Source organism: Streptopelia decaocto, assembly GCF_964273445.1.
Source record: "Streptopelia decaocto genome assembly, chromosome: 3".
Lineage (NCBI taxonomy): Eukaryota > Metazoa > Chordata > Aves > Columbiformes > Columbidae > Streptopelia > Streptopelia decaocto.
The window spans coordinates 49,817,087-49,841,256 of NC_138656.1; the positions used below are offsets into that span (position 1 = coordinate 49,817,087).

The window sequence follows — 24,170 nt, forward strand, 5'->3', positions numbered from 1 at the left end:
CGAGTGATGTGACATGCAATTATCACATAATATTGTAGTTGGGGAAATTGTAATTGGGGAAAAAAATACCTTCACAGAGACAATGTATTTTCTACCTATTCTGTTCTGAAAGGTTCCCCCTAAGGAAGGAAAACTTCAGTGTAACTTCTATTTATTATTAGTTGTAGTATTACCAGCACATATTCATACTGAATTTCAAATATGTTTAATGAAGCCTGGCAGGGCCCTGAGGGCACAGACCAGGCCCGAGCAGCCCTGCCCCGCAGCCCCTTTCACCCGACACAGAGCTGCTCCACCAGCCTGGGCTCTGGTGGGGCCTGGGGCTCCCCTGGGCCTGCTCCTCACAGCCCAGAAAGTCCTGGGGGACAAAATCCATAGGCAGCAGACAACTGCTGTTTTAGAAAAAGCTGGGATACAAATTAAGTTTTAATTCATGCTTAGTTTATGGCTTGTAACTGTGACTTGGAGGTGGAAAGGATAAGAACAGAGGCAGTATTTTGGGTGGACTTTGAAAATAGTGTTTGTGCTTTCTGATTTCAGCCAAAAGCCCTTAAAATAAGGATGAATATTTTTAACATGGAAGATTGTAGCTCATAAAAACATGAGTGTTGTCACTGCTGCCTCAGCCCAGAAGGAGGATACATGTTGGAGGTTTTGATTTCTCTTGCCTGTGAGCTTCTTGTTTGGTATATGGGTTGTGTGTGGTGTATGTTTTCTGTGTTGTGTGGTATTTTTAGTTCTGGTCCTGGATATACTGACCTCCTGGATATACTGACATTGTAGAAACGTGGCATGTTCAGAGAATTACAGGTATTTTCTCCAGTTCTATTTTCTTCTTTCAATCTTGAAAAAGTATTTAATGGCATCCAGACAAAGAGTAATGTATTTTGTATCTGTAGAGTAGAAATCATTAGTCTGACAGATCATCTGGTTCTCTTGCTTTAGGAGATTCTACATCCACTTCTTTTGTAGTTATCTCTCTCTCTCAAGACTGAAGTTTAACCACATCCCTCTCAAGCAGTCAAGCAACAGCAGCACCTTTTCCAGTTCAGTTTCTCAGCTGCAGTTGTTATATTTGGTGGGGAGGGCTCACCAAAATAGTTGTCCAAAAGCACATTATAAATCTATTTTTTGCTTATTATATAAAAATTGTTTGCACTGGCAACACGGTATACATTGTAAAATATAATACTAATGATGAAGAAGTGACTCTGGAGACTTTTATCTTGCGTGTCTTCATATGAGCCTTCATTACTTAGTTGAGATCAATGGTATTACTCTTGCAAATCCATGTCATATAATAAAATATGAAAGAAAAGACGAGAACTTATTAAAAACATCTTGTTAACAGGTTTGGGGTTTTTTTTGTTAACACAGATACCTGTGATAAGAAAGAAAAAATAATGTCGATGAAATAACAATGGAAATTATATTTACTACACTTACCTGCATTTTCAGCTAAAGATGTGATTTTTCTGATCTTTGATTTGAAATAACTAGCATGCAGGAAGTCTTCCTAATTTCACAACTGCGAGCAGTTTAGCAAATTGTCAGCTACTTCATTTTGGAAGAGTTATAACTATGGATGGAAAACTGTCAATCCACTAATTAGTCTGGCACTGTGAAAGGAAAATTTCCTCTCTAAGATACCACTATAAATCAAACCAGTAGGTTCAATCTCACAAAGGCTTAGAACGTGTGATTAACTCTACCTCAGTATTATTTCTCATATGAATAAAGCTATCCACATGCTTTATTAATTGCTTTAATGACTGAGGTCAATAATAATAAAAAGATATATTCTGATGGATTCTACTGCTGTGTAGACTAAGTAGTTAACTTCAGTCCTCCCTTCCCTATTCTACAAACCACTTTAAAACTAGCCCCAAGACTAATTTATTAATAGTAGGCTTTTCTATACTGTGCTCCCTGCTGTGCGAGATGACATGTCAAAGTTGGTTCGTGGCAAATTGGTTAGTTTTACCTGCAGTGAAGTGTGCAGTGGGAGAGGCGCTCTCAGCTCCTCTGGTGTGACAGGCAAAGTCACATCATTCACAGTAGCATTTATTAAAATATGGGATGTAGGTGAGAAGAACTCCACTGTGTTATTGAACAAATTATGGGTTACCTCTTACATCATATGTCCTAGCATCCGTGTCCTAGTTATTTATATCAGTCTTGGCAAAAATGACAAAAAAGAGTTTTGAAAGAAAAACTACTCTCTCAGTGCTAGAAGTGGCCTTCGAAGGTCTGTGTGAACTATGTCTGAGCTTTAATTACCTCTGCCTTTGTGAAAAGCTTTGTAGCAAAGCAGAGAATTCTCGTTATAAAGGTTGCAATCTGGCGTGTTTTACTTCCAGTATATTATCTAACATAATAAATTTTCAAGTATTTTAAACAGAACTCTAAAAAGCTAGCAAGCCCTTCCTGGCTAAATCAGAAGTAATCTCTTTTAGGAACTTGACTTTGTCTTTGGTGGTGGATGCTTTAGGCTGTACTTTGGGAATTTGGAGAAATGCATTTTGTGGTTAACCAGATACTACTGTTTGTGGAGTTTTAGTTGGGAAGAAAATAATAATGTCTATATGGTATCTGCACCTTCAGTAGAAATCTAGCAAGTATCTTTATTAGTTTTTTCATAATTGTCAAGATAAAGAATGCTGAAATAAATATGGAGCTTTACAAGAACATTATGATTCAAATAATTTATTTCTTCGAAACGGAAATGAGTTCTCCAATGTCTTCGCTATTAGAAATGTGCCATACAAATCTTTTCTGCGGAGTCTAATTGAGTATTGCTCATGTAACAGCTAGATTTTTCCTAGTAAGTGCTTCAAAAGATGATCAGATTGCTCTCCTAAATTAAGCCTGTTAAGTACTTGCAAAATGTGGATCAGTGTATCTAAAAGTCTTAATTTTTCATCTCCATTACTGCACTAATGAAACAGGATGAAAGCTATTATTTGAATGCATTATATCCCTACTATGCTCAGAAGAAATAATCTAGAATTCAGCAGTGCAACTCTAATGACAAGTGTGGAACGTGAAGAGCAAATAATGTTCTGAGTAAGGGGTGCTGAGAAAAAGAGTGAATGCACTGGTTTACCAATAGTAACATCAGGCAAAATCAATACCAGTTTGTCTCTCCAAGAAAAAACCCTGTTCTTTCTTCCTTTTCATAGACTCTTAACTTTGCCAAGTTCCTTGGGGATCTAGCACCTGCTGACCCTTCTCTAGCCTTCTCCATTTGTTCTGAGATATTTGCAAGCCTCCAGGATCCGACTATTGGAGTCGTCTTGAAAGTCACTTGCTCTGAAATATTAGAGAGGAGATGCTAGATTTTAGAGAAGCAGACAAGCTTTAGTCAGGTGGTGCTGAGGGAAGCAGCTCTGATTATTTAGTAAAAATGTCTATGCTGTTGTAGGAAAATGTTCATTCCCTTGTAAAATTATTTTTCTAGGCTGAAGTGTTCATATTGTGAAAGTGAGCTCAAACTTACACTGAAAAGACTAGAAGAAAACAACAGCAAAAAGATTGTATCATCTCTGCTATGATGGGTTAGGTTTGTGACAATAGGTGTGATCTGTTCCTGCTCATGTAATATCCTTTGCCTGTGTTAAGCTGTGTTTTCATGTGTATGTTTACCATCAGAATACCTCTTGTTTAGGGAACGCACTTGTCCATCTATGCTGGCACTGAAAGCAGTGAATTGTGATAGCTTGGTATAGATACACCTCTTACAGAGTGACAAAAAGGAAAACAGTTTTTATTAAGTGATCCTAGCATTTTGGGGAGCTGCTGGTTTTTTGGGTTTGTTTGTTTGTTTGTTTTTTTAATCTGATTGCCTCAAGGTAGTAAAATCTTGCCGAGGAGTCACCATACAATGATTGGCTCTTCAAATACTCTCATGTAGACAGGTCAACAGCCATCATTTTGCAGGGGAGTCTGAGTACTCACACAATTTGCATCAAATTTAGCACTTTTTCAGTGGCTTGTATGCTGATTTTTAAACCCTCTGAAGTACCTGAAATTATTTCTTACATTATTTTAAAAATCCTTCTGCATTAATACTTGTCCCTTGGTTTGGTCATTTGCTCAACATTTTAATGATTTCTGTCTCTCACGTAGATATTAGCAGGTACAAAGATGTGTTTTAATTACATTCTGCTGCATATTGTTCACTGAGGGAGAATATAAAGGAAGAAAATTGCAAAGCATTGAATACATGGATAGTTTCTAGCCTTTTAAATGATTCAAAGTCTTTGATGAATCACTGGTTTCTATTGCTGACCTCTGTTTCTGACTTGTCTCTGACTTCACAGGTCAACAGTTCTGCCAGCAACTGCATTTTTAATAATTTGTCATCTGAGATCTCTAGATACTATTTCTGGTTTCAGAGTTGTTTGGTTTGGTTGTTTGTTTTGGTTGGTTGGTTGGTTTGGTTTGTTTTTTTTTTTCAAGTGGTTCTTGACCAAAATTAAGTTGGAGTTCTACAATAGAAAAATCAAATCTTGGCTACTGGATGGAAAGTACAATGAGAGTAGAGTGTACTGTCTGCTGTACTGGGCACCAGTACCATACACTGGTGGAATGTATACAAGTTTCCAGTATTTCTCTTGTACATTCAAGAAACACCTCAGTCCTCTCTGTTCTTCGTATGTTGCATAGGAGCTTCAGTTCAAATTTAATACACTGTTTGCCAACGTTTTTCCTGTCTTCCCCCTCAAAGGAAGGAACAACTGTCATACACCCGAAGTATGAAAATTTACATGCCTGGTTGTTTGGAAAATACTCAACTATGTCTTATATTACTTTTTCTATTCAGGAATATACTGGCGCTCTTTCTGTGTGTGTACTTTTTTGTTGTTTTGTTTTTAAATTTATTTATTTATTTATTTTTAAATTCTGTCTTTTTCCCATTTATACAACAGAAAAACCTTCTCTGATACATCCATTTTAATGCATAGCTTTATCTGTGAGCCATTTGGCTGTGTACAAGAGGGGCGGTTCCTGTAATCTCACAATCAGGAGGCTTTGTTCATCTCATAGTGTGTTCTTGATTAGTGCAAACTAATAATTACAAACGCTACAGTGTGCAGTGTTACGACACCACAAGTGATTGGCTGGCCTGCAGTTTGACAGGCTTTTCTTAGACTCAAGAAAGAATGATACAGAAATTGCATTCCAAACTGTTTATCTTACCAGAATTCCTAATTTTATTTTGATGCAATTATAGCAATGACATTTAGTAGTGCTGTTGCTAAAGAAACATTAACATTTTGAATACACGGTGTTTTTCAAGGACAAATGTCTTTTTTTGCTTTTTTTCTTTGAATGTGGAAAACTAAAATTTGCAAGCACAGTAAATCTTTTATAAGCATATTATGTTATCATTAATAATAAAATAGGACCCTGAAGAATGCCAAGCACAGATGTGGGAAAAGAGATGTTCCCCTTGTCACAAATTCTGAAAGTGAGACGTAGAACTGGGCGGGGGGGGCAGGTATTCTTTTTGGCTGGGTTTTATTTTTTGTTATTTCACCTCCCCCCAGCACCCCACCTCTCACTGCCAGACAGACACAAACTCAAGATATTCTGCTAGTTCATTTTGGACTTAATCCTGCTTGATTGTTTTGTCCCTTAAGAACCTGATCTAGTTTTGCTAGAACAAAGGAAAAATGCTGTTGACTTAAAGCTGGATCTGGTTCATGTGATTATGGACCTAGACCTGTAAAATACTGAATAGTTGAAAAGTTTTGTCCTGAAATAACTTCAGTGAAGTTAAAGGATTAATTCCTCTAGAAAGTTTAGCTTGAAATATTTTCTTCTTATGAAATCAAGATAGTACCAAAGTTCATAACACATACCTGTGGAACTGTTTCTGTGAGACTGTTTTAAAATAACTTATTGTGTAGTAATCTGGTGATGCTATTTTTGTGTGTATACTGGTATTGCATTATTAACTTTGAGAGTTTCATTAATCACACAGGGATGAAGTATAAGGAAGATTTTCTGTTGATGTTTATTATCAGGACCAGGAAAAAGTGGTGGTGCTTGGGATTTGTGCGAATTTTATTTGGCATGTTTGGGGGTTTTTTACCTTGTTTTTGTTTTTGTTTTTTTTTTTGGTTTTTTTTGTGTGTGTATGTGTTTGTTTTGTTTGGTTTTTGGTTTGTTTGTTTTGTTTTTGTTTGGTTTTGTTTTTTTTAATGAGTGTTAACTCCTGTCCCCTTCCCACCCCCAAATTTTATAAAGCATGCTTCTTATTTTGCACCCTTTCTTTCTATTATCCTCTTCCCAAGTGTAAATTATGTAAGGATTATCCAAAGGTATACAAACCTGCTGAATTCCTCTAAACTGGAAAAATAAAAATTCTGATAAATGTATAGTAACAAATTTGAATATAAATGAAGAGGGATAGGTGTTAGGGAAATGTTAACTTGTTAGTCGTATTTGTCTTTAACAAGTCAGTGCATTAGGCAGTATCCTTATGGAGTGAAATTCTAGACCCAAAAAGAGGGGGAAACAAAAAAAAAGATACTCTCATTAACAGCCACTTACCCAGATGATGATAGCAGGTCTGACATCATGGGGAAAATATAAATATTGAAAGTGTAGGGAAAAGCATTATAGTGGGATATTTAAATTGCTTTCATGTAAATTAGGTAAGTACCATCTCAAACCATGTTCAACTTTTAAATGTTGTCAGGTTGTATTACAGAAAATTGATCAAAGAACCTGCAAGAGAAGGTAATGCAGAGGGCCTGGTTTATAATGTTAGTAACAAAGACCTATTCTTTAACATGAATGTAATATATCATGCAACTTCCCCAAATCAGAGAAAGACGCAAATATTGTGCTTAATTTTAAAAAAGAGAAGCTACATAAAAGTGAGGGTGCTTGTTGAGAAGAAGCTAGAAGGGGCAGCTATAAAGAGGTAAATGGTCTTCTCTGATTTGGAGGAGACATGGAAATTGTACCAGAGTCACTAGGTGATTGTTGTATCACAAAAACACTGGAGAGGATGAGATACACAGCTGGTGCATCCTTGGGAACAAACTGATGGATTCAGTATGGAGCAACCTGGGCAGTGCCTACTAGAAGTCCCTCTGCAGACCTTAGGATGCACACCCGATCTGCTGGTAAAATGGCAGATGGAATTCGATATATGTTAATATTAAGTGATATGGACTGGGAATTCTACATAGATGTTTTATCCATATGGGATGGATTTTGGAATAACTGTTACATTCAGGAATGAGACCTAGGAGCTATGATAGAGAATTCCACCAAAATGCTGCCTTGGTGCTTAGTAACCATCAGCATATTAAAATACTTTTGTTCTTTTTTATAAATAATTATTAAAATTCAGAGACACCGTCTTCCCATTCGCTAGTCCAGCATGTATGTAAGTCTTGTACCCTGTGTGATGTTTCTCATATTCTAACAAGATAGAGTAGAACTGGAACAGCTACTGAGAGAGTGAGAAGCTGATTAAAGGTAAGTAACAGCATCTATATGAGGAATGGCAAGGTAGATGACTTTTCTTCCTGGAAATTAAGCTAATGTGAGAGATGTGCTAGAGATCTGCGCAGTCTTTGGTAGCATGAAGAAAAACAAATATATGGAGGAGCATTGAATGAAACCTTCAGCTACTAAGTCGAACACAATTAAAAGGAGATGGTTCTTTATGCAGAGAGGCTCTGCTTTTAATCCTGCAAAATCTCAAGAATGCTTAAACTTCAAAGGAGGTCAAAATTTCACTGGAATGAGTAATGGCAAACTTGATTTTAAAAATCATTTTAAAATATGAATTCAAGGGTGGTGTTCTCCCACAATTTCAAGTGAAGTATTACTTTATACTAACTACAGTATCCTGCAGCTGCTTTTCTTGTGAAGTGTCAAATCTACCAGTAGCCATCCCGGCATGCAATACAGCTTCCACAAGTTCAGGCTCTTTTACGTATCTCAAGTGCCACCACTTCAGCTATGATAGTAAAGAGCAGAGCTCAGCACAGACTGGGCTGTTTTACTTAACTTTTCAGATAGGCTGGATCAACCTTTTGTAGCAAAGTTCCTACTACTGAGTTAGTTCAAAGCTGTCTGAGCTGTGGCTGCACTGTGCAGAGGAAATACTTCATACAGAATTTAATAGGAGATGGATTTAGATGTGGTACTGGATTACTTTGTAATCCAACAGAGATGTAAATAGGCACTAATTTCACTAATGCAGTTAAACATCTTCACTGCCATAATTTCTACTCTGGGTCAAGTTTTTCTGCTATTACTGAGTAGTGACACTATCCCAAACACTAAGTAATCCCAAGTAGAAAATATTTTAATTATTGATGCCTTCTGAGTTTGTTTCTGCTATGTCTATGGATACCTGTAAACTTCGTATATGTTTCTCAGATTAATTTTTATTGTCTACAAATTCAATATTAATTAGTGTGAGATTAATATGAAAAGAGAAGATTTGCACTAATGTCACTTAATTTTTATGTGCTGGGAAATACTTTTATGAATGTTCCTATATATGAAGCCATATATATGAATATTCTTCATTGATAGATCATCCTATTAACCACACTATTTTGTAGCTGTGAAATATTAACAATGCTGATTTTTAGTATTTAAATTTACTCTGTGTTTTGTAGTACACTCATAAATGAACTATTTGTATTCAAAAAGTCATAGAAATGTTTTCTAAGGATTTTCTATTTTCTTTCTGGGTTTTCATGTTAGGATTTTTTTAAAAATTATGTGTTATTTTTATTGTATTTATTAATCTTGAACCTAATATAAACATTCAGGAATCTACTAACAGTCCTCACTTCACTTTTTTGTTACATTGTATTATGCTTAGGTAAAGGCTTTATCTGGTGACAAGAAGTCTATTTTGTTTACAGCAAACATTATCAAAATTCACACAGTAGCCCACGAAAACAGAAACACATTTCAGTAAAGTTAGAGCCATTTGATACTTAAACAACAAAATACAGAAAGGCTACTTGACCTAGTCTTTGTGTTATGCTTAATCTTTCTGTGTGCTACTTCCAACTACTGTGGGGTTTTTTTCCCTTTTTTCCACTTAGTCTGCTGCAGGCCAGGGTGTACAGTGTTGAAGATGAGCCTTTGTAGCTTTTTAATCATAATGAAGTCAGTCCCTGCCTCAAGCTGGGAAAATGTAACTACTTTTTGACTTGTGTTCACAACACTGACCTCAGGATGGAGCGACTGTCTGTCTCACTGATGGAGCTTTATTGATTAATATTGTCATATAATCTGGATAAACTTATTCAGCATAAACATCATAAAACTCTAGCTAAAATCTTAAAAGAAACAGGGATAGAAAGGGGGGCAACAAAACCAACTTTTGTATATTTACTTATTAAGTAGATTTAAAAGTTTTTATGTTTTGGTTTTATTTTGAAGGGCCCATCTTGCTGGGATGATGTGCTGATTCCCAACAGAATCAGAGGTGTTTGCCAGGCCCAAAGGTGTGATGGAAACATTGCGGTAAGATTTTGTCTTGTTTCTCCAAGTACTGTGCCACTTATAAGAATAACTGTTTGTAGCAATTCTAACCATAGTAGAATTGTAGAAATGAATGTAAGTTGCCGTGTATGGTACACTTCTGAATAGCTGTTCAGCATCAGATACTATGTCTCCAATGTTTAACGCAAGGGAGGAACTTGGGCTGTTGCTGCTTGGAATGAATGAGGAAATGATCTTGTATCATCTGTTTTTACTGAAGTAGAACTCTTAGATATTCAAGTATCCATTTGTTAAAAGCAGAATGTAATACTTACATTTATATGTCAATGCTTATTTTATAATTATTGTGTATGTATCAGTGCATTGAAAGCTTCAAATTTGTGTCATCTTGCATATCAGATCTTTCATATCAGATTTTCAGTCTTTGTCCACAGAGCGGATTCTTCACACTATTGATTACTTTACAATCTGTTCTCCCACATGCTCAATACTGTTGTTTACTTTAAAGTGTTTCTCAAAGTGACATCAATGAAAAGCCTGAGTAAGAAGCAGCATAGACATCTCAAATCCTTAAAAATGAAGATTTTTCAAAACATTACTTATGCATACTTATATATTTTATGTGTTAGATATTACTCAGTAGTATTTAGAGAGGTCTTAGAGGTATTTCCTTCTCAGCAAAAAGGTTAATTTGAGGTGTTCCTGATGGGCACAGCTTTTTGAGACAAACACAAAACTTTGTACGTGTGAAAGGATTCTGTTCATCAGAGACCAGCAGACAGGGGCAACAGAAGTGCGTTTCTTCAGGGGTGCTCCCCTCCTGTGCTGTAGTCTTCTCTTTGTCTTCCCCAGCAAGGCAGTTGTGAAGTGGCACATCCATGTGGTTCCATAGGTGTCTTCTGCTTGGCCACAGCCTGTCAGGAAATGTTTTTATGTAACTTGAGACAACAAATGGTTGCAGCATGTGATTTATGCCTGTCTCCATGCACAGCCAACAGAAACTGAGGTCTTACTTTCAGGCTTCTGCTAGGAGGAATCCTGCCAGGGATTTATCACTCTCTCCTGCTCTGGTAAAACAGTATAATTACCTGTACTGTGCCTATTCCCAGAGCTTTTCCTACCTGAAGTCATAATGACTTGATGTCATCCATTTGTTCCCAAATCCCATATGTACCACAAATATAAAACCTCTTGCTGATTTCTGAGGTGACCTGCAACCAGATAGTTAAACCTCACCACAAAAGCAAATGAGGACAGTAGCTATAATAACTCACCTGGGCTATGCCAAATGCATCTCTTTGTCAATGTTGTCTCTGTACTATCATCTGGAGGAAGAATTAATTGTCTGCAGAAGTTAGGGACTAGTTTGATCTTTCCTCTGGAAATGGGCCCAAGAACTGGCTGAACTTCCTTTCCAGTACATGTGAAATCTGGCTTTTTTTCTGTCTGTGTTTTTGGTTGGTTGGTAGGTTTTGATTTGTGGTGGGGTTTTGTTTGTTTGTTTGTTTGTTTTCTTGATTTTTTTTGTAAGTGTGTGTGCTTGTTTTTGGGTTGTATTTTTTTTTCTTTTTGAATGAATGATGAACTTCATGCCTGTGTGACTTTCATGAATGTATCATACGTCCTTGGAAAAGAGAAAAAATAACCTTGACTAATTCACAAGTGAAAACCTTCAGGCTTTTCTTTACTGTTACAGTATTTGAGAGATTAAGTCAAATTTTAGGCTTAAGTGTTCATTTTTGCATTTTCATGATAAAATTTGTACAATTATATTTTGTTTTAAATAGTTCCACACTATACACGCCTCTTGACAGTGGTGGGTAACAATAAACTTTGAGACTGTTAGTTGTCAGTTATAATGGCAGCAAACAGGACATACTGCTGTTCAAGAAAATAAAAAAGAAAAGATTCCTCCATTATTTCTCTCCAAAGACAGAAAAGTTTTGCTTAAAAATTACTTTTATTGGTTTCCACTTCTCATAAACACCAGTTTGTAACATACCTTCGAGAGGCAATGTTTTTTTTTTCCTGAAATACTAATTTGTATATATTTATAAATACATTTATTTGATTATAAAATTAGTCTCTTGCCAGAAATTACAGGCTTCAATTATTTTGGTTGCAAATATGAAAATAGAGTAATTTACAATGTTACACAGCAGTAGAAATCAAATTTCAATTTAGTTAAGTAAAATGTATAAATTATTGCCAAAAGTTATAATGAATATCTTAATGATAAATGCACTGGCATACAATATGTTTTCCAATGTGCTTACAAATAGGAAATGTATTCAATTAATTTTTGTGGGTTTGCTCAATATAAACTAGCTGAACTTAAATTTTCATATGATACACTCTGTGTGCTTTGTAATTCCAACTTATTTTGAGCTTGAAGTGAAAAACAAATTATTTTGTGATGCTTTATTGTTATAGTCCATAATTATGAGCAAAAGAAGAGAAATAAAAGGTAAATATCACAATTGCGACATACAAAGCATAGTATCAGTGATGTAGAACTTGTGTTAAGTAGAATGTACCATACCACAGAGTTAAAATTAAAGAGCTGCTTTTCTCAGAGCATTATAAATAATCAGTTCCAGTAATTGTGGGAAATGGACAGAAACAAGTTATTTCTCATCTGATTGCGAGCTTCAGTGAGTGCTATTGGAGCTATCTTGGGGCTGGGTTTTGTTTTCAGTGTAATGCTAATAATTGGAGCATATGCTTTCTGCTGAATAAATACAGCTGTTGCACGTAGTTTAACAAAATTATAGATACTGTACCTCAAATGAAATTTCATCTTCTGTCCTGTTGGGGCTCTCTTTATTTAGTCAGTATATGCCTTTTCTTATTCAAATAAAATATTCCTGAAGAAGTGTTCTTATTAGGCTCAAACTTCTGCAGTTCTTTGAAATGTGTACAGAATACTTTGTTTCCCATCCAATGAAGTGAATTTCTGATTGTGAAGAGGAGGATTTTTATACTCCTGTGTATAAAAATGCTATTCCATTTTACTTTTTTCATAGGCTTATGTTAGTCAAAGCTCATAAAGAGCCACAGAAATAATGACTTTCTTCATACATAGGCAAAGCCAGAGCTGTTACATCACTGTAAAATGTTTAAGTGATGATTTCACAGGAATCGGCTCCACATCAGTCCCGTGCTCAAGTGAACATGCATCAGTCTCTGAAAGACATGGCTGTGTGATTTGAATCTTGCAATTATATTGACTTTTTTGAAGATGTTTCATGAATATTTGTCCTTCTCCTGCATGTTTACTGTGATTAGGTTTAGCACTGAGGACATCGATATTATGTAATCTTTTCATAGCTGGTCTGTTCCACAGGGAGTTGGTGCTCATCTGAAACGGGCTGGACTGAGAAAACAAGGGAATAGCATTCAGCTTGGATGCTTTAAATATGCAGTTTACCAGATGTTTTTTATTTCAAGCATCCAAAGCTATTCTTCTCAAACCTCACTGTTCAGATGAAACATGCTTCATTTTTTTTCATCCTATTTTGCTTTGATCAGCTCAGACCTCAGTTTCAGCTGAGAACAGAAATAAATTCTGTAGTAGTTAAAGTATCAAGAGTAAAGTTGATATTATCAAAATGTGAACAAGTAAACTAAAGCACTGTCATCGCATTACAGGAAGGCTCTGATACATTGCTATATTATTTATTAATTATTTTTTGTTTACAGGGAGGTAGGTAGTTGTTTATAGAAGGAACTATGTCTGTCTGTCCTTGGAGACATTAGAATATTTTCAATGTCACAATATTATTGAGTAATTTTTAAAATTCTGACGTGTTTCTTGATACCAAGAAACCTCTTGACTTCATATTTCCTTAATTTCATTGATGTCCATGTTAGTTTGCATTATGCTTTAAAAAAAATTTCACAGTGAGTTTGATGGAACAGGAGTGTAATTAAAATACAGATAAGAATTCTTGTAACACAACCTAATATCAGTGAAGTAAGATTTTGTCAGCTTCTTTATACAGACTTGAGAATTATTCAGATTTCATACAAGACAAGTTCCAGAGTATTTTTCATTTACCAGAGGCCTCTGAGACCATTGCTTTTACTGTTTAGGAACTGTTATATCATTTTACGCTAAATGGTATGGTAAGTAAATCTAGTGCAAGTAAACAGAATAAAGCACAAATGCAGGTTAAGTAACAAGCAAACCAGATCTATCATTGTAGTTTTACTTTGTCTTTCCTATTCTGGACGTATCTAACAAATGGGCGAACAATTTCAGAAAATTTTCTTATTTAAACTCACTTATCTTCAGAAACATATCCGTTCACCACATTAAAGATTTAAATGACTCTGTTTTAGTTACTAAGTTGTCCTGTTAAACCTTTCTCATGGTTTGGCTTGATTTATGCTTCTGTGGTGGAGCTGAGAATCAATTTGGACACCCCCAAGTTTCTCTTCCATAAAGTAAGAAACTTCTGTATTGTTTGTGAGGAGTGTCTTTAAAGGCCCAGTTAGTTAAGCAGAACAATAGCCAAAGTTGATCTGACTTTGAAGTTTATAACTACAGTTAATGTACATACAGTTCTTCACAACAATAACTATAGAGCAGACATAGTAACAACTTAATAATTCATTTTTATCATAAGTGAATCAAGTCCATTACTTGACCCTCATTTCTGTAGAAAAACATATGAATTCACATGAGGGACTACAGCAGTTGACGCCTTACAGTGTGTTAAGACAAAACTCCTGGTCTTGTTAAATGTCATCTGCAAGATGTTTGCAAGCCTTCTAATCAATCACAATAGCATATGTATCATTCTCCTATCACATCTGTAGTGATACAAATGCAAGCCTGTACCAAATTGCTTTGAACTACTTTGTTTTTAAATTATGTGAACTATACAAGCCCTTCTTAGGATGTATTTGCTTTGATCCTTCAAAAACTTTCGTAGACATGTTAGCACTTTTTTTGCCTTCCTTACATATATTCCAATTTCTGTTTTGTTTCATTTTTTTTCCTTTATTTCAATGATGAACAGTTGTGTCCCAAAGCGTAACTTGTTAGGACAATCTGGTACGTGTGCTAACATTTCAGGATCCTCTCTGGTACCATGGAACTGCATGAGAATCCGGAACTGCTGAGATACAAAATGTAAAGCCTGAAACACAGACTAAGGGAATCCTTTGCACCACAGACACTTTGAATTATTTAATTGGCATGTCTGGGTAGGAAATAAGTGATCCCTATATATAAGAGCAGAAGGAACATTCTTATCATTTCACCTAACCTCCTGTCTAACAGAAGTTGTGATCCTTTCCTGAAATAATAGGTTTTTGGATGTGAATATTTAATTCAGGAAAACGTATATCCTTGACTTAAGCCAGTGGTGAATTAAACAAATAAAAACCCCCTTGATTTATGTGGTTAATTAATTACCTTACCTGTTTAAAATGTGCACTATTTCTAGTATAAATTTTCTGGCCAGTTTCAGTTTCTATGTACTGCCCTTTATTATCAAGAGCCCTCTGTTTCTACATGTGGATTTCCATAGGCTGAAGTTCACATATACCTTAGCATTTCCTTGAATGTTCTGGGAGATAAGCAATAAAACCTCATTTTCCAGTTCTTAATCCTTTGCTTAGTTGTCTCTTGCATGCTCACCAGTCTTCAACATTTTTTCATAAATTTCACACATCAGAACCAGGCACAGTTATAGCAGAGATGCCATCAGTGCCAGCTACAGGGATGATATAGTCTGCTTGCTTATGTTGATATCCAGCAGTTTTATTAGACAATTTAACCCTAATGCCGTTGTGAGGGTTCCAATTCAGCTGATCATCCACCAAAAACCTCAGTCATTTCAAATTGCTGCCTTACTGGGCAGATTCCATCGTCCTGCATGCGTGGTCCTTAACTCTGAAAATGTGAGTTCATGTTTGGCTGTTCTAAAATGCATATTATCCATTTGATTTCAGCTGAGTGAGCTGTTAGTGTGGCTTTGTCACTGAGTTTTACTTTCATTATTTTTCACTCCCCCGGATTTTGTGCCATCTGAAAAATGTGTAATTACTTTTTCTTCCACATCATTAACAATTGTTTTAAGTAGCGTGGGGCTAGGAAGTGATCACTGCAAGACCACCTTGAAAAACAGACTTTTGATGAATCACTGTGGGAATGCATTTTGAAATACATCAGTTAAATCCATCTAAATTGATCTTGTAGTGTTCTAGTTTCTTAATCAAAATGTCAGTGTTGTATCAAATGCCACACACCAATCTGGGTAAGTGGCAACATCGCTATTATGTTGTTCCACTAAATTCATAATCTCATAAAAATGTCAGGTTAGTTTGATAGGGTCTAGTTACCATAAATCCTTGTTGATTGACATTAATTACACATCCTTCTTTTATTAATCAAGTACCATATTGGCTGTTTATTCTCTCCAGGGCTGGTGTCAGGCTTACATGCCTATAATTACCTAGATTGCCTCATATAAAGCTGCCCTAAACTGTGGCATGATGTGGTCCTGTGAAGGTCTCTATTTTAAATTATCTGTGAATGTGGATGCTTTTATTTTGCCACCGGTGCATTTTCTGAGGAGCACAAAAGGGGCAACAACACTGAAAACAGCACCTATAGGACTCTGGAATAACCTACAAAGGTGCTGTGATTATATTATGATAATTTTTGCTAAGTCTTTAAATTGGTGTCCTTAATATCAATTAAAGATTAAAAATGCTTAATACAAACACACAAGTAGTGAAGAAAGAAACAAGACAGTTGACCTTTCTTAGTATTTAAATATATTTGATATGTTTTTATATGTTTTTGAGTTTATGCATTGGAGTTACAAATTATTTCAACTCTTTCTTCTCAGTTATCTCTTTAATAAACTACAATTAGATTTATTTTTTCTTTAAAGAAAGTCTCAAAGTAACCTCATTCAGGAGTAGATCAATTTTTCCTTTATAACAAAATTATGTTATTCCACTTAGTGCAGAAAAATCAATAATAGGTAAAAAGAGAATTATAAAATAGAGTTCATGCTATACAAGGATGAAAAAGCTAAATTATTTATGTTGGAAAGAAAAGTTAAAGCTTTTAAAATTAAGACCTATCCTCATGGGGGGGAGGGATGTGGAGTGAATACATATTCACTCTTTCCCTGCGTGGAAATGCGATATTTGAGCAGTATGTTGGACATTTTTTTATGGGCCACAAATGGTGTCTGCATCAAAACCCACCACCAGCAAATGTAACCAGCTGATCTAAATCACACCTATTATATATTAAATGATTTTTTTTCTTTTGACTGTTTAAGAAGATTTTGTTTAAACAATGCATTATTTTTGACACTATAAAAATCCTAAAGCTGAGAACAAGCCAGGTCTTTGGATCTGTTCCTCAGTTTTCTCATTTCACCAGAAGAGTGAAGAGTTGCTAATAGCTTTTTTTGTGAGCTGGAATTACATGGATGTTCTCACAAACCAAGGGGAACTCTTGTTTGTACTCTGTGTGGAACGGCCTCAGGAAGTGTAGCTCATCTTGTGTGTATTGCTACCACCATTTCTATTCACATGTGAGGAAATGTCACAATTTTGTTTAAGATCTAACAAAATATGCTGAAGATTATAATGCTTTCTTCAAACAAATCCTCTGCTCTTTGATGTTCTTTTAGGTTCTTAACACTGCCACTGAAATAATTTTTTTTAAAAAAAAGTCCTTTGTTGCTCATAATTTTATGCATCTCTGGTTCAGTTCCAGAAAATCTTATCTGAGAACAGGAGCATTAAGCATACTTTCAATGATTTTTTTTTTCCAGTGTTTTATTGTCTTATATGAACAATTGCTTTACATGATTGTGCTTAGCTACTAGGTTTTGCTGGTCCTTCAGAATTGCCTTTTAAAAATAAGCTGTTGTTTTGAACAAAAATTCACATCTCCTTCAGTGATGGAGTCCTTGGGAAATTCTTCAGATAGTGTAGTATAGATTTGTCCCGTAACAGGAATTGGTGAGAATTTTGGCAAGACTGATACCTTAGATTAACACAGCTTTTTTTCAAATTTTGTGATGCTCCTGGCTTCACTGCAAAAGGAGTTAATGTTTTATAAATGATAATTTTTATATCTTCCATGAGACTGTCACGATCAAGGGTTCAGTGTTATGGAAAGTGAGCAGGGCGCAGCTTGTGTTCATCTGACCAAATCCTAGCTCACTCACAGCCCCTGTAACCCTATTGACTGTGCTGAAAGGTAAATAGAATTCACAAACCAAAACTGAATGTAAATGCACCTGTAATATTTTTGAGGGATTTTACTCTTAGATGTGTCTGAAAAATATGTTGATGATGCACTGCAGCCAGGAACTTGTTTTGTATCCGTGCTGGTTTGGCCTGATACAGTATTCTTATCCAGTTATTGTGATGCTCAGAACAACCACAGGGAGATTCTTCTTTGCACGGTATGTAATTAAACCGCACAACTCTTTGCCATGATATATTGTGGAAGTGACAATGGGTTAAAAAAGTGACAAACCAATGGAAGAAAAAGCCATTGAGAACAACTTAAAGTGAAGATACTCCTTCTGTTATAGGAAGTCTCTGAGCCACAAATTGCTGGAGCTTGGGAACATACTGTAGGCAAATCTCTCTTTAGTTTTGTCCAGTGTGGTTTTGTTTGTTTTGTGTTGTTTTTTTTAACATGCATTCTAGTCATCTACTGTGAACTTCCTATTAGAGATAAGATGTTGGGCTACATGAACTATGTGCAGCCATTCCTGAAACAACCAGATGTTACCAGAACAGATTCTTAGAGAAGACAGATGTTATAAGACGAAGATAAAGGATGTGACCAGTATTTTTATCCCGATCTACATAAATGCTCAATTTTTTTTTTTTTATTTTTTTTTAAGTTTACACTGTGTGTGTACATGTGCATGCATTTCTTGAGTCTTAGTTACACCTAGCATGAATACTAAGAGGAAGTGGACTCCAAATTCAGTATATTGTATACTGACTACCACTGGCATGTGTTATTCCCATAATATAGTCCTAAGCCTGGTAGTGAGAGCAGCATTACAGTTACTCTATGTTGTATGTTGCTCCATGAGTCATTTACGCATATTATTTGCATTTGACCTATTAGAGTTTTGGAAAACTTGCAGACATTTGTGGACCTAAACAAATTGGAAAGCAGTAATTGAAACCTATGAATGAACTGCTATTATATTAAAAACAGAGAAACAAACTCAAGAATATACTGTAGAATACACTCCACTTGTCACTTGTTTCACAGATCAGACTTTTTTTTTAATGCAGGTTGTTTATATGTATTTCTGCATGTGCTTTGGCAACATGCCTAATACATTCAGGGATACCTTTTTGTAATTCAGTGAATTTCAGTAACACTTTGACTGAATCGTTTGTTGCTCACTGCACATGACATATAAACAATATGCTACTGTCTGCAGCTTTTGCAAATTTGTTACTGATGATGGAAACCTTGGATTTCCACTCAAGCATGCAACATGTTCTTGTAATCGTCTATCAGCAATCAAACCAGATGAAGGTGATTTTGTTAGAGTACAATATGGTTATATAGGTTTTTCTCCTGAAATGTCAGCGTTTATGTGGAAGAGCACAATTTCTTCCTTCCAATCCTGCAAGTACTGTAATTAAGTGTTTAACAACTGTGTTGTTTTGCACACTGATGCACTATGTGATATGTTATTTTAGATCTAAAAGCTGCTATAAAATTTCCCTTTGCAAAAAATCCATTTCCCACCTATAGTTCCCATGCTTCTTGTTCTGATTTGAAATTCTAAAATGTGAAGGCATTAGGTTTTGATTAACAATTGTCTACTATGTTTTTGGTCTAGATATTTGTAAGAGATTGCGACTGTAACTGATTTGGGATCAGTCTGTAAACTCTTTCATTTGTGTCCTCTACTTCTGTGCATGCAGCTTATGAAATAAGCTCATTTTTACAAATTGGAACTAAATATTTAAAAAGCATGTGCTGTTTTAAGGATGTGGTGGTGTGAGATAATGTAGTCAATGAAATCACCTCTGAGCTGCAAGGCAGTTCATGTTGGAAATGCTGCTACAAGTTATGAGCTCTATCTCTCAGGGTTCACACTAATACAGTGAGTAGTTCTTGAATAACTACTGTCAGAAATGCCTGGATTCTCATAGCAGTATATCTGTATGGGTCCAGGCAAATGTAGTTGTCTTTGGTATACAACATGTATTTCTAGCTCAGAGAAGTCAGGTATAAGGAAAACTTCCATTGTTTTGAGTCTAGAAAGTTTGAATAGCAAAAATTAATATCTTGCTGACTCTATTTTCTTCCTTACTGACCCAACTCAGGAAGATACCTGAAGTACATACCCAGCTTCAAATAAACAAATAGTCTGTTGAAGTTAACACTGCTCTATGCTTTACGCACCTGCAACAGAACAATATCTTGACTACATAAACTGTATAAATACATATAAATGGCTTAGTGAAGCTCTTAATAGTGTCATTAGAAATACTAATTTCTAAGTCCTCCTAGCCTGTTTGCTGGGAGAATGCTTGAAAGTAAAGTATTTCCCTTGCTTCAGCAAACCAAACACAAACCATACCTTGTGAAGAGCATGTTATCCACAGGCTGGTTTTGACATTATGTATTGCAATGGTTCTTTTTCAAATCTTTGTGAAATCTCATGTGTCTGAGTAAGACATTTGCTGATCAGTTGTACAGTATATCGTAGCAGCTCTTTGGGACCTCTGGAAATGTTTGGGGCATTCTGAAACCAAATGTTTGAGTTTTTCCACTGTGGTACTTCATTGTATGTGGGCAAAGTAACTGTGGTTATGAGTAGTTCTTAAAAGCTGCACATGCTTAAACAGCTGCCAGGAGATGAGGAAAGTGTGTTCTAGGGAAAAGTGGATTTTGTCCTTTTGATGCATACAGCTGTCTCACACTCCTGCTGCCGCCCAACATTGCAACACCAGAACTGAGACAGGAGTACTCAAGTTGCGTCAGTGGGTTTTGTTGTCTTCTGCTTTAAAGAAAAGCCATGTACTTCTGTTGCCTGTGTGGTAATTACTAAGAAATAACTTCTCCCTAAACACCACTGTTACATGTCATTAGGAGAAGCTGTAACTGGGCTTATCTCTTTCCAAACAAAAATATCAGGCCCATATGGATTTGAGCTTGTAAAGGGAATGCTAAAAAAATTAACTCTGTAGATATCCATTAAAGGTGCTATGACTTTCAAGTGTGTTACAGGTGGCACCCACGAACGGATTGATTTCTGGAAGCTTTGTCGTAAACACTGGTAGGCAATAGTGCCTTGCTTGCAAGATTGCTAACCTGCCGATAAGGATTTGCTGTGATAACTTAATTCTTGTAATTCACAGTTTTGTAAAGCTGGAATTCTGTGAGAATCTCCTTCAACTGATTTTTCTAGCTTGGAGAAGTGTGACCTAAAAAACTTGCGCAGTTTAAATAAACATTAATTTAAAATATTTAGTTTTCTAAGTAACTGTAAAAGTCAAAGTCATAACTCATCTTTGAAAAAATCTAGATATAAATATGCAAAGTACATGAACAAGAGAACCATACTGGAAAACATTTGGTCTATATTACTGCCCTCCACCACGCTACCAAAAACAAAACAAACCAAAACCAAAACCAAAAACAAACAAGAACACCACACACCACACCCCAACAAACAGCAAGACAACCCCACCCTCCCCACACAAAAAGTAGCAGAAATTAGAATGTTAGAACCTCCTAAAAAACAAATAGCCCAAATGCGTTAGCATGTTTGCTGCTACATTTAAACTCATAGTTTTTCCGGTTACCACGTATGTTTTGTTTTTATTTTGAAGACTGAAAAATGTGTCTCAGATACTGAGTTCATCTTGAATATGTGTGAGTAGTGTTTTGGACCATGCTTCTTGAGGGCCTGTATCTCATTTTAGTATTTAGAAAGCTCCTGTGACTGGGAAAGGCTCTGCATAAACAGTGTGGGTTACCTAGGAGATGGCATACTGTAGCAAAAAGATTGTCTTAGGAAAAATAAAAAGCTCATTCTTGCATGAAGTGGTGTTCTGTGTTAATTTTGTACTTATTTTTCACACTTGTAGGAAGGCTGGATTGTTCTTAGTAACATTAGGATAGACTTGCTACACATCCAGCTTTGGGCGCAGAGTTTCAGAGTATCTCAGGAATTCGAGTTAGAGCCAGATTCACGTCTCTAGATGAATGACAGTGACACAGTTGGAACTGCCTTTAAATTTCGTGAAAACATTGGTGTGTTATATCTGGAACATTCTACTGTCCATTAATTTCTGTTCTCCCTGCTTCTGTTCCTCAAGAACAAGCGAATTGCACATGGGAGAAACTTGTGGTGTGACTGGTCTACCAGCCTTCAGCAAGTTGTATGGGTGCAGCCCACAGCTTGTTCCTGGCCCTGCTTCCTTATAACCATCAGGTGTGGGGGAGCAAGCACTTCTCTGGAATTCATTTCCATTGAGGACTGTCTTTTCCTATAAGTAAAATGGTTGCTGCTATTTCATCTAGTCTGTGGAGGAAAGGGTGCTTTACCTGCTCTGTTACTGCAGAAGAACACCACCAGCCCCACTGGGCTTGTGACTGGCAGTTGTTGCAGTTTCTGTGCAGCAGTACTCAGGGGACCTTTGTTTGAGAAAGGGCATGGGTTGTGGGTTTGTTTGACAGATGCTAATCTTGAGTGTAGTTAAGTTTTGTCCCTAGGCTGTACTGTCCTGAGCTTTAGTCACTGCCCTCCACACTAATTAAGCATTTTGTATAATGGGCTGGTGAAAATATGGAGCACATGAACTATGTATTCATGTCTGTAGGAATGTAATTGCATGCTCACTGTTCTAGGAGCTGAATTGAGGTTTTCTCCTTCTTGTACAAATGTGTATGTTTTCCAAGGTGTTGCTGAGGAAAGTCCTGTTATGGATCTGGAAAAAGTGACCAACAAGGTTACTTTTCATATTAAAGGCTGGATTCCTTTACTGTAGTAAGTAGTGTTTTAGAAGTGATGGGTTTGGATTCCCCAGGAGTAGGTCATGGTGTGATATATTATAGTTAAATGATAAGTTCAAACTGTAAACATGTGAAGGGGGAAAAGCAAAGCAAAACCATATTCAATATTCAGCTGTAATTTCTGTCTGAAAATGGAAGGGTGTATTTTTATAATGTTACAGGCCTGTACCTTTAAATGAAGTGTGTATGTTGTACAGACAAATGTATTTTTAACTTCTAGTTACACTGAAGGGATTATTTTAAGCAATGTTCTTATCCATGGTCTTCCAACATATGCATTAGATATTCTTTAAGATGTAGGCTCTGTGATGGAAAGTTTATTTTCAAGTTGGTGTGGGCTTTCCAAGTGAACATTGCTGCTCTTAAATGAGATAATGCCTGTGCAGAAAACGTAGCAGTCAGGAAGCTACAAAGGCCATGGTAAGTGCATGGCAGGATATGGCAAATACTAGCCATTTAATTGCTTATGGCGTCTATGGGAGAATTTTGGAGCCTGAAAAAAGATTTGTCACAACAAATGCTGTAATAGACCTGTTATGTTTGTGTGAACACAACATTTGCGAGGCCAAATTCATCTCGTTGGCTCAGTTCCCTCTGCAAACGGTACATTCTACACAGGAGCTCGAGCCAAACAGATCAGTATCTCTGTATTTGGCTTTGCTGCCACGTACCTGTCAGTCAGGGGCAGCATGATGTGTTTGAGATTTTGTGAATAAGATAATACCTCTGGACAGTTGTTTTAAAATATCTGTGGTAACATCTGTCTTTCTGGTTTTCCATTCTTTTTCTGGTAGCCCATTACAAGACAATGATTTTGGCCATGCATTTGCATCTTTTAAATTATTGGTTTACCTTACATAAAGTTGAAGTAAAATAGTGTAGTTATGAAGACCTTTTTTTTTTTTTTTTTTCCCCAGAAATGCATTTTTAAGGTAATTTGCAAGTTCAAACGTTCGTCATTTTAGTTGTTTTGTAAGAAAAATAATTTTTGAAATGTCAAGAGGACAATGTAGCATTGTGTGTTGGTTTTGCAAAACACATTATACTGCTCATATGTTGTTCATGCTCTAATTTAAAGAATTCTTCTGTCATCTAAATCCCTTTTTAGTGCATTTTAAAACAAAATTCCTTTTTTGAACTGAGGGTATGAATTTCTGTTTATGCAAATTCTTTTGACTAAATGAAGGATGAATTTACAGCTATTTCTGCTGGTAGAAACCTACTTAGGAAAATTGGGGATCAGAAAGAGTTTGCAATGGGTAGAAGAGTCCTGCCCCTGGTTGCTGGCCTGGTCAGAAGACCAGAGGAAATTGGACCAGGCAATAGTAGCAGTTAGGAAGAAAATGTGTTTCCAGAAATATAGGGAGGTGCAAACCATGCCGCACTTACTGTTCATAAGAGGACCACAGGGTCAAATGTCGCTGGTAAAATTCCTCATACCTGCAGGGCAAATGGCACAGCACAGCTTGCTCAGTCCCTAGACCGGGGATGCAAACCACGTACCAAGGGCTGCGCCTGGTGCGCCCACTCCTGAACTCCTCTGGTGAGAGATGCTGCTGGCACCAGCTCAGCCACGGCAGGGACCTTGCTGACCCTGCAGCTGTATGGATGACTGTGT

At 36.3% G+C, this 24,170-nt stretch overlaps 1 protein-coding gene across 3 annotated transcripts in view; it reads left to right on the forward strand.

Annotated features, from left to right (window-relative positions):
* The window catches only part of PRKN (parkin RBR E3 ubiquitin protein ligase), a 725,918-nt gene that overhangs the window by 328,637 nt on the left and 373,111 nt on the right, over positions 1 to 24,170 (forward strand). For all 3 annotated transcript variants that reach the window (XM_082048436.1, XM_082048435.1, XM_082048437.1), the window contains one exon: positions 9,436 to 9,519. In XM_082048436.1, coding sequence (XP_081904562.1) covers positions 9,436 to 9,519 — 84 coding nt within the window. The remainder of the gene's footprint in view (positions 1 to 9,435; positions 9,520 to 24,170) is intronic.